This window comes from Synchiropus splendidus, chromosome 2, assembly GCF_027744825.2.
Source record: "Synchiropus splendidus isolate RoL2022-P1 chromosome 2, RoL_Sspl_1.0, whole genome shotgun sequence".
Classification (NCBI taxonomy): domain Eukaryota; kingdom Metazoa; phylum Chordata; class Actinopteri; order Syngnathiformes; family Callionymidae; genus Synchiropus; species Synchiropus splendidus.
In genome coordinates, this window is record NC_071335.1 from 22,523,683 (window position 1) to 22,538,183 (window position 14,501).

The 14,501-nt window shown below is 43.4% G+C and overlaps 1 protein-coding gene across 6 annotated transcripts in view; it reads right to left on the reverse strand.

Moving 5' to 3' along the window:
• lef1 (lymphoid enhancer-binding factor 1) overlaps window positions 1-14,501 on the reverse strand; it is a 40,345-nt gene that overhangs the window by 9,046 nt on the left and 16,798 nt on the right. The window contains exons 4-10 of one of the 6 annotated variants that reach the window (XM_053855515.1): window positions 10,550-10,679; window positions 8,142-8,232; window positions 7,462-7,581; window positions 6,841-7,003; window positions 5,965-6,072; window positions 3,572-3,611; window positions 2,766-2,807 (exon numbers count right to left, since the gene is read on the reverse strand). In XM_053855515.1, the coding sequence (XP_053711490.1) occupies window positions 2,773-2,807; window positions 3,572-3,611; window positions 5,965-6,072; window positions 6,841-7,003; window positions 7,462-7,581; window positions 8,142-8,232; window positions 10,550-10,679 (687 nt within the window). In that variant the 3' untranslated portion in view covers window positions 2,766-2,772. Of the gene's footprint in view, window positions 1-2,765; window positions 2,808-3,571; window positions 3,621-5,964; window positions 6,073-6,840; window positions 7,004-7,461; window positions 7,582-8,141; window positions 8,233-10,549; window positions 10,680-14,501 lie in introns of all 6 variants that reach the window. The other 5 variants (XM_053855514.1, XM_053855513.1, XM_053855512.1 and 2 more) reach the window with 5 other exon arrangements.

Sequence of the window (14,501 nt, forward strand, 5' to 3'; positions counted from 1 at the left end):
GACCTTTTGACTGAACAGTTCAAAGTTTCGTGGGGTTTTTTTTTTCTGTTTGGATTTCTTTTTACCATTTTTTTTCTTTTTGTATAGAAATGGAAAGAAATGATGACATTATATTTTTATTATAATAAATTAAAGTTTTTTATTTTATTTTTCCATTTTTTTAATTAATTATATTTAATGATATTGTCTAGTCATTATTCCCTAGTTGTTATCTTTTTAGTTTAGTTGTTGAGTTTTTTTCGAATAAAATAACATTAAATTAATGATAATAAATAATATGTAATATTTTATCTTCAAATGTTTTTATTTTTATTTTATTATAATTTTTTATTAAACATATTTAATGATATGTTTTGTTGTTTTTCCCTGTTTATCGATTCAATGTAATAACATAAATTAATGATAATAAATAATATAACATTTTTGCCTCCAATGTTTTTTTTATTTTATTTGAATACTATTTTTTAATTGAATTTTTTAATTATATATTTTTTTCTTTTTACTGAGTTTGATTCTAATAATAGTAATAAATAAAAATAAATAAAGAAATAATAAAGAAATAATATATAAAAATAAATAATAGAGATGTAAACTGTTGGTCCAGTCAGCAGTGACAAGATGGATGACTGAACCAGTCCAATTGGTCCATCCAGAACAGAAGCACGATTGGAACATGAAATGTTGGGAGCAGCTACACCCAAGGTTCACCACAGGTGCATGAGCTGAACTTGTTCTCACCTTACCATCTGCCATGGCGTCTTATCAGTGGGTTATTATGTCACAGAACATCACTTAATGATACTGTGGTGTTATTTTACTACTTGTAAAAAGGGGTTTATTTGAAAAAGAACTGAAGAAACGGCTTTGGTCAAAAGGCCCTGAGGACTGGCCTCACAAGGCTGCGTCAGTGTTGGAGCAGAGGTCAGCGCAGATGAAGAGAAAAAGACAAACAGGTTCATTTAAAGATGCGTCTCAGCATCCAAACCAAGCTAACCTCATCCAGCTCTCGGGATCTGCATAAATTGAGGGCTTGGAGAGTTGTGGCTGTATCCCCGGTATTATGCATATTAGTTTAAGGCTGTCACTGAGAATCAGCAAGGGTGTCCATCCCGCGGCGGCTAGGCGCTGCTAATTATTGGATCAGAGATAAAGTGCTTTTTAGCCCATTGGAGGTGGGGGGGGGCGGCGGGATTTGAAGTGACGAGAAGGAGAAAAGCGCACCGATTTTTTGGGGGTCTGGAAAGAGCCACTGGGTCGGAAATCGATCGAGTGGGAAACCTTTGTCTGGTTGGGATGATTTAACGCCAGAGCAGATTTGTCACATCTGCCCGGCTTTTTCAGCAGCAGAAAGAGAGCGGAATAACAGGATGCTGCCTGGCTCATGGGGAGGGTGATGGGAGGCAAGAGGAGGAGGAAGGAGAGGCAGGGAGAGAACCAAATAGAGTTGCCTCTGCCACATAGGGAGATTCCTAATCCTTCCTCCCACAGAAAAGGGCAGGTGACAGTTCGGGGGACGTCATTTGAATCAATAAACCTCATCATATCATCCACATGTACCAGAGCGGAGGGGAAAACCAGCCCTTTGTTAGCGAGGCATTAAAGATGCGGCGGAACCCCAGCTAGCATGAAATCTTATTACACTATAGCATCTCATTAAGTTCCTGCCAAAATAAGACAGCGTCTCGATGCTGCCACACAAAAGAAGAGACACAACACATGTAGAACATATGGAGCTCAGGTGACGCAAGTCCTGGATCAGCAGCTACACGGGCTGATAGCATCGTCTTCAGACGCACTGCAACTGTCTGGCTTGTTTTTCCTGGACTTGAACACAAACATGACGCCGACAAAAATGCGCATTTATTTCCAAAATAATGTCAGCGGTATGTCTGTAGTCGGCCTCTTTGCTTGCTCTCTATGCAATTGATAGATGTACATTGTTTAAAAGTAAATATTTTTATGTTACGTTATGAAAAAAATAAAAGCGCTACAATGGAAATAGGTTAGTGTAGCTTTCTTTTTTAATGTAGTATTTTTTTTTAGTATACATTTGTTTCAGTAGGACTGCATGAATACATTGATCCGTAAAAACAATTTAAATATTTTCATTAAAAAAACATTTTTTTAAAATACTCTTCTGTTTATTTTTTTAGTTCTCCATCTAAAACTGATGCTGCATACATTTGTATTGAGTGTAGCTTCTTACTAATTGAATTAAAAGTTGAGGACTGTTTGGGACCATGCACGAAAGACTAAATAGTTAATCATAATTTATAATTAAATAAACATTCAAAACCTTGAAAATATTTCAGATTATTAGAATATTACACTATCAATATTATTTTATTCCACAAAATGAATACTAATAATTGAAAAACACTTATGAAAGTGCACTGTATCCGAACTATTCCAAGACGAGGGCGGTCGCATGTGGATCCTGGATGGACAAAGGTGGTAAATATATGGACTTTATACAAAGTCTTGTGTTCCTATTCTGAGCTACAGCATGACCTCTCACTCAACCAGTACAACACAAACAAAGAGTCTGGTGAACAAACACACACAAACCAAAATCCCTCTCAAGTCTTTATCACCACTGACACAGTGACAATGGTGTGGGGTTAGGGGTGGACCTTTTTTAGGATTAGTCTGTGAGTAGATACTCTCAGGTCAGTGTTTATCAGATTAAAAAGATCACTGACCACACAGATATTGAACAGGACCAGACAAGGAAGGGGTTAGAGTGGAATTCTTGGTTGTCTTACCAGTTTCTCAGATGTACGCCGTTTTCATTCTCTGGCCTGTACCTGCAGAGAATGGCATCTTTTTAAAGAAACTTCGGAGGAACCTAGCGAGCACAAATCTCAGCCCTTTGTACGGTCTGCAGTGTGGCGACCGAAAAGGCCAACTGTACAGCGAAAGCGACACTTGACTTAAGATGTAATTCTCAGTGGATTAAGCGAAGCGGCGCTGCAGCTCGACAAGGTCAGCAGAAAGACACACAGGCAAACAAACGGTGCAAAAGCTCAGAATCGGTAATAGAAGGGGCAGACTAATCCTAAAGCAGGTATCATATGAGAAGATGGGGATGAGAGAGAAGCAGGGCACAAACAGATGGTGGGACAAAGGAAATGGCTGGTGACTCTTAATATGTTGGTGTGAGGTGAGCAGTTTTATAGATGTGGAGGATTTGAACGTGTCGACCGATAACATGATGTAACATGTTTAAATCATCCATAACATTACCAGTCATTTTCTGTGTTTTTCTGGATAAAGCCTGTATATTATTGAACTATTGAATATTTCTTAGTTTATTTGAAAGATCACTTCTTTCACCACCACATTTCTTCTCTAATCCTTTTTGTCTTAACTTTTTTGTAAAGATAACAGTGATCAACTTTGTAATGTCTATCATAACAACTGCAGTTTAACATGTAATAACTTTGTAACTACGTCGTAATTATTGGAAGCATGATTTATCACCACAGACTTGCTTTCTTGTTGTCTATATATATCCATATGTGCTTCTCACATGTGCCAAGAGAGATCAGGAGGGGGTTGCGGTGCTTACCCGTGGCCGTTTCCTGCATCTTCTCCCTCTTCCGCTTCTTCTTCTTTCCCTAAAAAATATACAGAGGAACACATAAAGTGTGGCTCCAGCACTCACGCTCACTAGACCACTCTGATATCCTGCTGCTGACTGCCATGTTCACTCATCCCCTGCTGGGCAGCCAAGCAGCATCCCACAGACTCCGGTGCCCGCCACAAATTGCCACGCTGAGAGGTCCGGAATGCTCTGCAGCGATACGCCTTCCGAGGTCTCACTGGTCCTGCAAAGTCGTGTGTGACTTCATAGCCTCAAATGAAGACCGGACAACAATGTGTAAGGTCCTCTCGTGGCAGTTTTCAGGCGAAATATTGAAGTGCAATAAAAATGCTGGCTGCAATTAGACCAGCGCCACTCAACAGTGTTGAAGTGAGCCACTTCTCTTCCAGCATGAGGTGGGAGTATGTTGGGGTTTATAGCTTATGCTAAGTCCCTGGGGGGGACGATAGGTATAGATAGAAACCAAGAGTCGTGCTAGTCAAATATGAGCAGCACTTTGGTATCCTGCCGCAAAGTCTGCTAATCCACTTATTCATGAGCTAATCTGCCTTCGACTGCGGCGGCAGACGGCGTTGAAGAGAGACCAAGTGAGAGTGGGTGAGAGGAGAGACGAGGGCTGGAGGACACACTGGCGCTCAGCGTATTTTTGAGTGCTAGATCAACAGATTTGCAGAAAACATTACTCTCTTTTTTCAGTTTAATAGACTTTTAAACTTAAAAACGGAGAAACATTCATCTCATTTATTTAAAAAAAAAAAAAAAAAAAAATCTGGGTCAGATTTTAGGAAGCGCTTCATTTCCCCTGAATCATCGTGATAACCTTCCAGGGAAATAGAAATAAAGTGAGCTCTGTTTTCAAGGACTGCAGAGATAAATGTGATTGGGGCGGAGTGCTTTTAGGTCAAAATGTCATGAGTCAGCAAAAGAGGATGAATCTGGTTTCTTATTATTTAACATGCATAGCATGCAGCCATTTTCCATTGTTATAATTGTGACACCTCATTCCGATGTTAAGTTTTATATCCTACACTCATCCAATTGAGTTTCAATGCTCAGTTGTCTATGAAATAACTGGACCATATAGCAACATACCATTATGCTGGATGAAGTGTCGGATAAATAGGACACAGCGCTCACTGCTTTTTTGGTGTTGAGCTAAGAAGCTACTGACTACATCACTATCACATTGCTCTCAGGAACTTTATTCTATGTGAACTTCAGTTGGGACTGACATGGAGAGAGGCATCTAGGATGAGCTCATTTGTCCGCGCGGGAAGGGGACTCTGTCAGCGTGGCAGTTTCGGTAGCAGAGCGGTGGAGGTACGAAGAGGAGGGATGCTGTCGGTGTCCGAGGGGAGGCAGATAAACACCACAAAGCACTTTGGTGGTGGAGTGAACGTGAGTGCCGGAGCCACACTTAAAAAAAAAAGGTCTGGTGCTCTCTTTCATGAACTTCATGCACACCACATTCTCAACAACAGCGTCTGACCGCATCAGACAAAACCCTGCCAAAACTTTATTGACAATTAAACCGGTTCTATTATGAAAGTTATTGAGGCTCATGCTAACTAGCGCTTTGCTACCCAAAAGCTACAAGGCCAACCTCTAACGTAACTAAATAAATTAAAAAAATTTGCTCGTATGTGAATGAAGCTGAAATTCTCAGTTGCAGAGGGACATTCAACAGAATTTCCAAACTGATATTGACATAAAAATTCATGCTAATGCTTCTAAAATCCACTGTTTACCTTATGGAAGCAGATATTTTACATCTTCATTAATAACACGCAACAGAGTTGCAGAAAACATTACTATTTTAAAAATAAAAATGAAGAAAGATTCATCTCATTTATTTAAACAAAAAAAGAAAAATCTGGGTCAGATTTTAGGAAGCGCCTCATTTCCCCCTGAATCATTGTGATAACCTTCCTACCGACATAAAAATCCATGCTAATGCTTCTAAAATCCACTGTTGACCTTATGGAAGCAGATATATTACGTCTTCAGTAATAACAATTTTTAAAAAAATCCAACAAAACTTCATGTTTAATCAAATTACCAAAGCTTTGTTTTCCAAATGTATACGCTCACTTACGAGTTACGAGACTGCGTGATGGTAAGTAAGCTCGACCTCTGACAGAATGAGTGGCAACTTCCCTGCTTTGTGAGCAGAACTCTCTTGGAGAGTGAAGGGTTTGTGGCAGCCGTACCTTTAATAAACCACTCATTTCCCCACCTATCCACATCTATGTTCACTTCAGAAAGTGGATGTGACGAAGACACGTGTAAACCATTCAACAACAGACACACAAACACAGTCAGGTGCACCTTTGCAGATCTGTTCTGTTGATACTTACATAGTTGTCTCGAGCGGACCAGCCTGGGTAGAGCTGCATGTGGAGCTGCCGTTCCTTGCGAGCTAACTCATAATACTTAGCTTGCTCTTCCCGAGATAACGCATGCCACTGTATCGGTACAAAGAAAGTTGGGAAGAAATGGCATATGGTCAATTACTGGCGTGCAGTCGCAAGTTCTCCGCAAAGAGAATTTGTCGGAGAAAAAGAAAAAAAAAAATCCATGTCAAGTAGCAGAACGCTTGGCAAAGAAAAAGCAGGATAAAAGAGACAAGAAGAAAGAAGGAAACATGATGAAGAGATTAACATACACACCAGTCGGAGTGAAGGAGAGAAGAGAAGGAAGGAAAAAAAAAACTTTGATTTCATATCAAAACACTGGTTCCAATTTAGCCGGCCTTTTTATTCAAACTATGTCAGTGAGCAATTACCCTACACCGACCAGGAACCAGGCTTTGCTGTGGCTGGCTGCCTCGACCGCTGCGCCTATTCGTTAACATGGCTCTGTGGTTCCACTCTTTTCCCAATCTTCAAAAGGAACAAATTTTGTCATTTCCAACCGTGCTATTATGCAGGCATATTTTATTAAAGCCAATTGGATTAAATGTCAGTTAGAAGGCAGAAATGGATCGGCGCGGCAGAGAGGGAAATAATTGGCCCGGGCCAATCAGTATGACAATAATCACAACCGCTTCATAAAGAACTGTATGTTCATAAAGAGAGCTGCTACTTTTTTTTTACACTAATTGGGCTTGGAAACACAAAGAGTGATGTCTCCTTTCGGCCTGAACTATGAGCAGTGGGTGACTCCATCTGATCCGGAGTTAAGCTGCAGAAGCGAGGGCATCATTATTAGGGAGTGCGAGGCATGTGACATACCCTTCGACCGAGGATCTGATTGATGGCGGCGCTCTCTTTCAGCGTGCACTCTGCCACCACATTTGCACGCATCTCTTTCATGTAGAGCATGAAGGCGTTTAGCGGCTTCTTGATGTGCGGTCTTTTGGGTTCCTGCTCCTTCCTTTGTTCGTGCTGAGGTTTCCTGTGGAAACAAAAAACAAACCGGGAGGGAGGTAAAGAAAAGGGAAGCAGCGGAATCGAAAAATAGTGTCAAAGATGCTGCGGAGCTGGTGGAGAAGGGAAGACGGCGGGAAGATCGGTTGAGCTGCAATTGTGCGCAGGTGTGTGCATCGGTTACGTCAAGAACCAAACTTTCTGGCGCATGCACAAGTCGCAAAACCCGCTCTCTTTTTAATGAGCTTTGCATGGACAGCCCTAAAAATATCGGCGGTATCTGCTTCCCGAGAGTGAATTCAAGACCTGTGGTTGTTGCTTCCTGAACGTGTTGTGATCCCTACGGCCAAATGGCGCCTGTTATCAGCAGAGAGCTGGTCCGGCCTGATTATGTCCCGGCGTTCAAAGGTAAATTTCTTCTGAGGCAAGTTTAGCGATAGCTGATGGAATATGGAGCCTGGGATAATTCGGTAAGCTTGTGCTCACATGTGCATGATGTCTGTTTCATGCAGAGGTTCGTGTTTGACTTGGGGGTTGACGATGGCCGGGTGGGGAATCCCAGTGGCATGAGGACCGGGAGGGCCGGGCACCATGTGGTGGGAGAACCTGGAACCAGAGAGATAAACCATGAAGACAACCTGAACTAATGGACGTCCGGTGTGGTGCAGCTGTGTGATCAATGACCGTGTCCAGGTACCCAACTACCGCTAACAGGTGCATGTGTCATTTGGGTCTGAAAAAAAATGTCAACAAAGACAAGACGTTCTCAGGAACTAATGTAGCAGAGGAGAAGGGGTGCAAACATGTTTTGTTAAAAATATTTGGAGCATTTCCAAAGATTAATAAGGTGAGAGTTAGAGTTTAGCGAGGTTGTGAATATGTTGACTGGCACGGGGAGCGACTCAGAAACAGATATGGGAATTGAGCCGCCATATGGTGAGACTAGGGCATGTATGTGGTGATGTGTCTGACAAGGCCCGGCACAGAGGAGCTGTGTGGTTGAAAGTGTCGCAGCACAGCAGGAGGAGCTAGAGGCGGACCTCCCGGTGTCGGCTGTTGTCACTCCAGCAACGGGCCTGCAGGTTTCTGCTCGGCTCTCAGCGTAGAGATGGTGGCTTGTTTACATGAACCAAGTGAGCGTGCTGTTCTTCCACTCGTCGACTTACCATCCCAGGGGTGGTGTGATCTGTCCCACCCCACCAGGAGACAGGGAGTAGAAATTGGGCATGTCGGAACCAGGGTGATGCCTTGGCATTCCTAAACAAACAACATGAGTTAGTCAGGCAGTGACCAAAGTGGATAAAAATGAATGGCATTTGAGAAGGTGTTTGTCTTTAACTCATAACTCTGATGAGTAAAAGAAAGCATTTGAGGGCTCATTAGGAGGGAGCCAATCAGAGCCAGGACCAGATGGAAAAATCTCACTGGGGCTTGGCACCGCGTCCCAGAAGTGGCCACATAAAGGGACTTCTAACATTCCCTCACGCGACAGTTACCCCTTGCTCAGTGTAAGCAGTTCAAGATGATCCTAAAACTCTATGGCTTTCATTGATGTATTAGCAAGTTTGGAGAAGAAAAAAAATCTCATTTGGGTTTGAGTAAATTGGGAGGAAAAAGATTGTTTTTTCCTCTCCTGCTGCGATAAAGCTGGTTTACAGAAGCGATCTAAGAGTGGGGCGTGCAGTAGTTCTCCCAGAAGAAATGGGATTGACTAGCTGTCAGTGGATCTCCAGCACTAAGCTCCACACTTGTGGTTCTCGCTTCTCCTGCTGAGCTTCAAGGTCAAGAGGTGCCCTTTTAGAGAACTTCCACCGAAAGAAGGAACATCGCTGCATTGAAAATGTTGAGCGGACCTCCACCAACACTAACCAGACAGAAGTGATGTGCAACTGCACGCACACACTCACAGAGATGCCTCCAGCTCCCCCGTCTGCTGGAGTCTATTCTCCGCGCATCTTTCCCTTTTCTCTCTCTAGGCAGAGGTCTAAAGGGGCCTACCGCCTTGGAGAGTGGAGATGAGTGGGGGGGCTTATACTTTTTTAAGTCAGTGCGGCAGCGCTGGATTCACAGCGTGCATAACACCACCCCCTGCCCACTAATCCAGCACCTCACACTCCTCAGGGCCCTCCTGAGGGTGGGAGAGGTGGAGGCAAGGAGTGAGGCGACGAGGGAGGAGCTGAAGGCCCCAGCGTGTTAACCTTGTCACTCAGACCCCGAAAGTGGCAAATTAGACACCCCCTCCATTCACTTGTTCTGTCTGACATCAGCAGCAACAACAGTTTCATTGTAAAACCTGAAAATAATCTGTATTCAAATTAGCGCTCCCATTTCTGCCTCTATTTTTAAATCAAAATACAATACGCTTTAAATGTAGAATGTTCAAAGGCCCCCCGCTCGACCTTGTATCCCGCGATGCCGCCCCTGTGCATATTAGATCTCATAATGAGAAAATCCATGATTGTTTTTCATAATTAACGAGGAGATCAAAGTCTAAGCCCACTAAGTAACTCAGAGCAGCAATTGGTCGATATACGGCAGAGGGAGAGAGAGAGGGAGCGAGCACAAAGAGAATAAGAGAGATTTCAGCTGAAGCATCTTCAGCCCCAGTTTGACTGGTATACATGCATGAATTTGCCTGGGGAAATCATTTGCAACTAATTCTGCAAGTGGATGGCTTGGACATGGATAGCTGTTGGGCTGTGAGTGCAAAGATCAAAAAGAGTGAAGAAAGACCTCCAGGGGTCTTTGCTGCCTCACAATGCAGCACATGGTGGATGCAGCCACAGCGCCGAGGCCAACACCAACACTTTAATTATCTTCGCCTGTGCTGCACGACAACAAAAGTGTGTGTGGGGATGGTGCTCAAGTCGCCCGTCAAAACCATTTTTGAAACTGGGAAAACTGTGTCTGATGCGGCTGACGTTTGTGGAGCAAAGTTGCTTCATGTCTCTGGCTGCCTTCATCTCCCAGCGCTTTGTGCCCGGTTTTACATTCTTATTTATAGACGACGCTCCCTCTCAACTCCACCATCATCATCTTCATCATCACCTAGATCTTCTCTGATCCCACTTTTAGTTTTCAGATGACAGCTGCTGAAGAAGAAAGCCACGAGAAGACAAGAGTCATGTGACAGAACTCTTTTTTTTTTGTTGAGTGCTTGCGAGATACTGCCAAAGTCTCCAGCTGTGAGGGTCTGCAGAACTCATCCACAGCACGTATGGTTTCCTCTTCAGCTGTCAGTTTTAAGATTTAGGTTGTTACAGAGGGGGCAGTGGAGGAAAGTAACAGACTCTACCTTGATAGGATTGAAGTCCATGGCTCAGTAGGGTTTCATAGGTTCTATCTTTCAGCTAGTACCTACATTTATACTTATCATAAACAAAGGAAATATCTGAACATTTTTGTAAATAAAAGTTGTTAACACGAGAAAATGGCTGAATCGCAGTGGACGCATTTTTGCAAACAAACGACGGAAGTATTAGGCACCAGTTTGGAAGCTTTTTTGACACAATGATAAATATCCAAATTTAGTATAAGAGATTTATCGGATCCACAAAGAGAAGGCAGTGATTACCTTGTTTGTTGTTGTCCTGGGGATGATGTCCAGAATGCGATCCTGGAGCAAAGTGCTCATCACTATATGTGATCAATGGGGTGAGTGGATGGACTGCATGAGACGGCTGCACCACTGGAACTTTGTTTGACTGTTGAAGGAAGAAAAGAGGACTTGCTTAGGTGTGTATTTTGATATTTAGTGAGCAAGTTAACAATACAAAAAAATCCATTTAAATGGATACTCAGTACTGTTTTGTTTCTGAAGAACAATTGTATCTTTGAATCTCCATGACATCAGCAACATTTCCATTATTTTACACACATGTTGTGAAAGTGGGTGGACGTCACTGTGAAGTTGGATTTCAATAGTTCTGATCAAACACAGGCTTATTTTCATCATGCTGGACCTAGCAAGTCCAAACTTTTGTTTGTCTGGGTCAGCAGGATGAAAAAGCTTTTCCTATCAGGAAGAAAAATAAGTCAAAGTTGCGCACGTTGGAGACGGCAGCAGAGATAGATGCAAACAGGGAGGGAGCAAAGAGGAGCGATCGAGCAGTCGAGCGAAGGGAAGGAAGAGAAAAGAGAGACTCGCGGGTAGAGTTAGAGCAGAGGTCTTAGGCGGGAGATCAAAGGGAGTCATTAGCTGGTGAATAAGGGGAGTTCATTACAGAGCAAGAGCCGGGGGAAGGAGAGATGAGGGATGGAGGCGAGGGGGGGGGTTGGTTATGCAGCGAGAGCCCGCGTGAGACAGATGTCTGCAGCACTACTTATTGCTGGAGTAATCACGTCAACAGAGGCCTGGCCACTCGCCTCCCCCATCCCTGGCTGAGTCACAGACCTGCATCCTGACATGCAAAACAGACTGAGCTGGGCCCAAAAAATCCTGGCCTAAAAACGGACCGTCAGTGCTCCGACATGCTCCGGCAGCACTGAACACATGGTAATGCTTAGCGGTGCTAAACGTACGACTCATTGTCGGAGGCCTGAGCTGGGCCGGCAGTCAAAATATCACCTCTGTAGATGACATGGTGATTCAGAATGAGTTGACCAGACAACCATTACCCCAAAATTGAGCTTCTTAAATTCGAATCAGATGCTCTCCTGGGGTAGATCTCGCTGACTAATGCCACTGAATCGCTTGCACATCTTTATTTGGAAGATCTTCAATTGGGGGATTTTTGTTTTCATGATCTGCTGTAGCGTGTAACCACCAAGGTAACATTCCTGCTGTTCTGAAGGTGGTGAATTTTCACCGTCCCACCCCCCTCTGCCGTCTCAACAGGGGTGGCTGGAATGTCTGAGAACCTCTCGCAGGCTGGCACCAAACTTACTTAAAACCTTTGGTCCTGTTCCCAACGTCCTGGGAATGTCTTAATGTGCCGACAGAGTTGAGCGATTAGCATATATATTCGAACTAAAGCAGAAGCTAATATCATTCAACTATCATTTTGAACATAATCCCAGTGTGCAGCCAGGAAACAAAGCCTGCAGACAAACCACTCCGGCAATGATGGAAGGGTTCTTGACGCGCGCACAGGTGAGCAAGGTTCTGTGACCCTCCCAGCAGGAGTCAAAGGTGAGAGGGTAATCTCTTACTGTGGGAATGTCAGGCCTCATCCTACAGAGGGAAGCGCTTATTAGTAGGGTTGTTAACCCTAAAGGAGGGCTAACCAGGACCGAGGCGGCCGCGACAAGCCTACACCAGGGGCTAAATGATAGCATTCTCGCCCTTATTATTTTACGCCTCTCCACTCCCATTTGTTATCCTGTGGGAATGAGATAAGAACCGGTGGGATTACCAACATGGCCGAAAGAATTCTCAGGATTGCAGAGGATGAAACAGAAAGCTGGCTAAAGCTAACGCTACAGGTGTCAAAGGCTCATTTATACACTCCCAAAATTCACAAAAATATCCCCAAACGCTGAAGAAATATTTAACCAGCACCATAACCGTAGCCACACTCCATTCTCTTGAATCCAGCCAAAAGAGATGCCTACACAAGTAGCTCCTCTCCGACCGCTGCAAGGATTTCCACCCAAAATGAAAACAATCGTTGGCTTTCGCTTAATCGAAGACAAATACTGAGTTCCTCTGACTCCAAAGCAAAACGGATTCAGAACAAATTTGTCAGAGTACAATCATGTGAGTCCAGATGACTCCCAAACCTCTTCTTTAGTGTTGATTTAATTAGTAGTGGGCTTTTTCTGGGCAGAACATTCTTGTCCCAGCTGGAAATTTAGCCACTTGTCATCGTATCTTGTGCCTTCTTGCGTGTTGCTGCCAAAACTGGTTCCAAATTTGGGATGCTTTCATGACCATTCATTATTATCATTATTATTTTTAATAACAGCTGCATTTAAGTTAGTGGTTTGGACATTTAGAAGCTAAAAGCTTCATAGCTGTATTTCAATCAACCATAGCAATGCTTCCAGTTTGATGGGACATATTTTTCATTGCACTGAATGTGATAAATGGGAGCTGCATGATTTGCGATTCCTTTTCTCCTCTAAAGCAAAATTCTGCCTGGTTAGCAGCAGCATATTGAGTGCACACACAAGGGCTTGCTACAATCTATTCAGTAGGTCATATAAAAGCTGTTAGTGCAAGCATTTTTAACAATAATGACAACTGTATATTCACATTCAAGAACACTGACGTGCCATTGATACTTCAACCACTTGACGTTTCACTGTCAGTTACTACAGATCTGAACTTCTCTGCATGTCACAGCTTTAAGAGGTAAACAAGTTTTTAATACTGAATGACATCAACTTTGGTTGGCTCAGTCCACATGTCCAGCCAGGGTCAGGCGCTGAACTGAAAGCAGTGTCACAGGAGTTAATTTTCCTCTCCGCCAGCCACATTGACTCTGACAGACCACGACAGGCGTCACCAGCAGGATGATGTCACAATAGAGGGTGGCCATATTGGAGGTCCCTTTTATTGTATGGGAGAAATAATAGGCTTAGGCTTTATTCATATTTTCAGGCAGAAAAAAGGAGGGCGAGGCAGCAAGGATTGGAAAGAAAACATTTCATTTGTAATTTCATATCAAGCCTCGGCCGGGCTTTTTGAAGAACCCCTTAGATGTGGCTTTAAGAGAAATTCACAGTGCGGAACCAGAGCTGGCAAAAAGCCATCTACGGAGGAGTCACTTCAGCGTGTTTGAGCCAGTTACTTGGCCTCCAGTATGAGTTTGGGGGTGGGAAATAGAAGTGGGATGTTTCATTATTGTGCCTTTTGTTTTTTCTGAGGGAGTTTTTTTTTTCTCCACGGAACACTGCTGTCTGCGCTTTTGTCAGACTCTACCAACACTAATGGTTGCAGAGCAGGTGATTGTTTTTGCATGTCTAAGTGGTATATAACATCACCGTTCCAGCTATAGGGTCTGTTTTATCATCTCTATCCCCGTCTACTCTCAGCGCAGCTTTTGTCCTCCACTCAATTATACCACTTCTGCAAAGAGGAGTGGAAAAAAGGGAAAGCGGGAATTTTATAATAATCACTTCCCACTTCTGTAATTTATATGCAATGAGGACTCTTCATGCCTGCAGCTACAATCAAGTGTGCAGAAACCACGTGAGGTGTTTCGCAAACAGCTGGGGAGATGGCTGCTCGAGCAGTGGCTACGGATTCCCATGCTGCTAAATCTTTTCACTAAGAAGGCCTTCTCACCCCATCTCCAGAAACCAACCTCACAGGATTTTCTGCACTCGAAAGGATCGGATCCACGGGGGGAAAAAATGACTTGGGATATTAAGAGAGGGGGAAAAAGATGAGGCATGAAATTGATGTAAATTTGCTCTTAAGTTCCAATTAAATGACTCAATCCTACCTGCTGTAAATCACTGGCAGAGAGCAAGCACACTCCAAATTGTTTAAACACAGACCTTCCTGTTTCGACTCAACACGTTTGAAGGGGATGAACTGTGAAAACTCCTCGATCAAATGGCTTACAGATCTGGCTTCA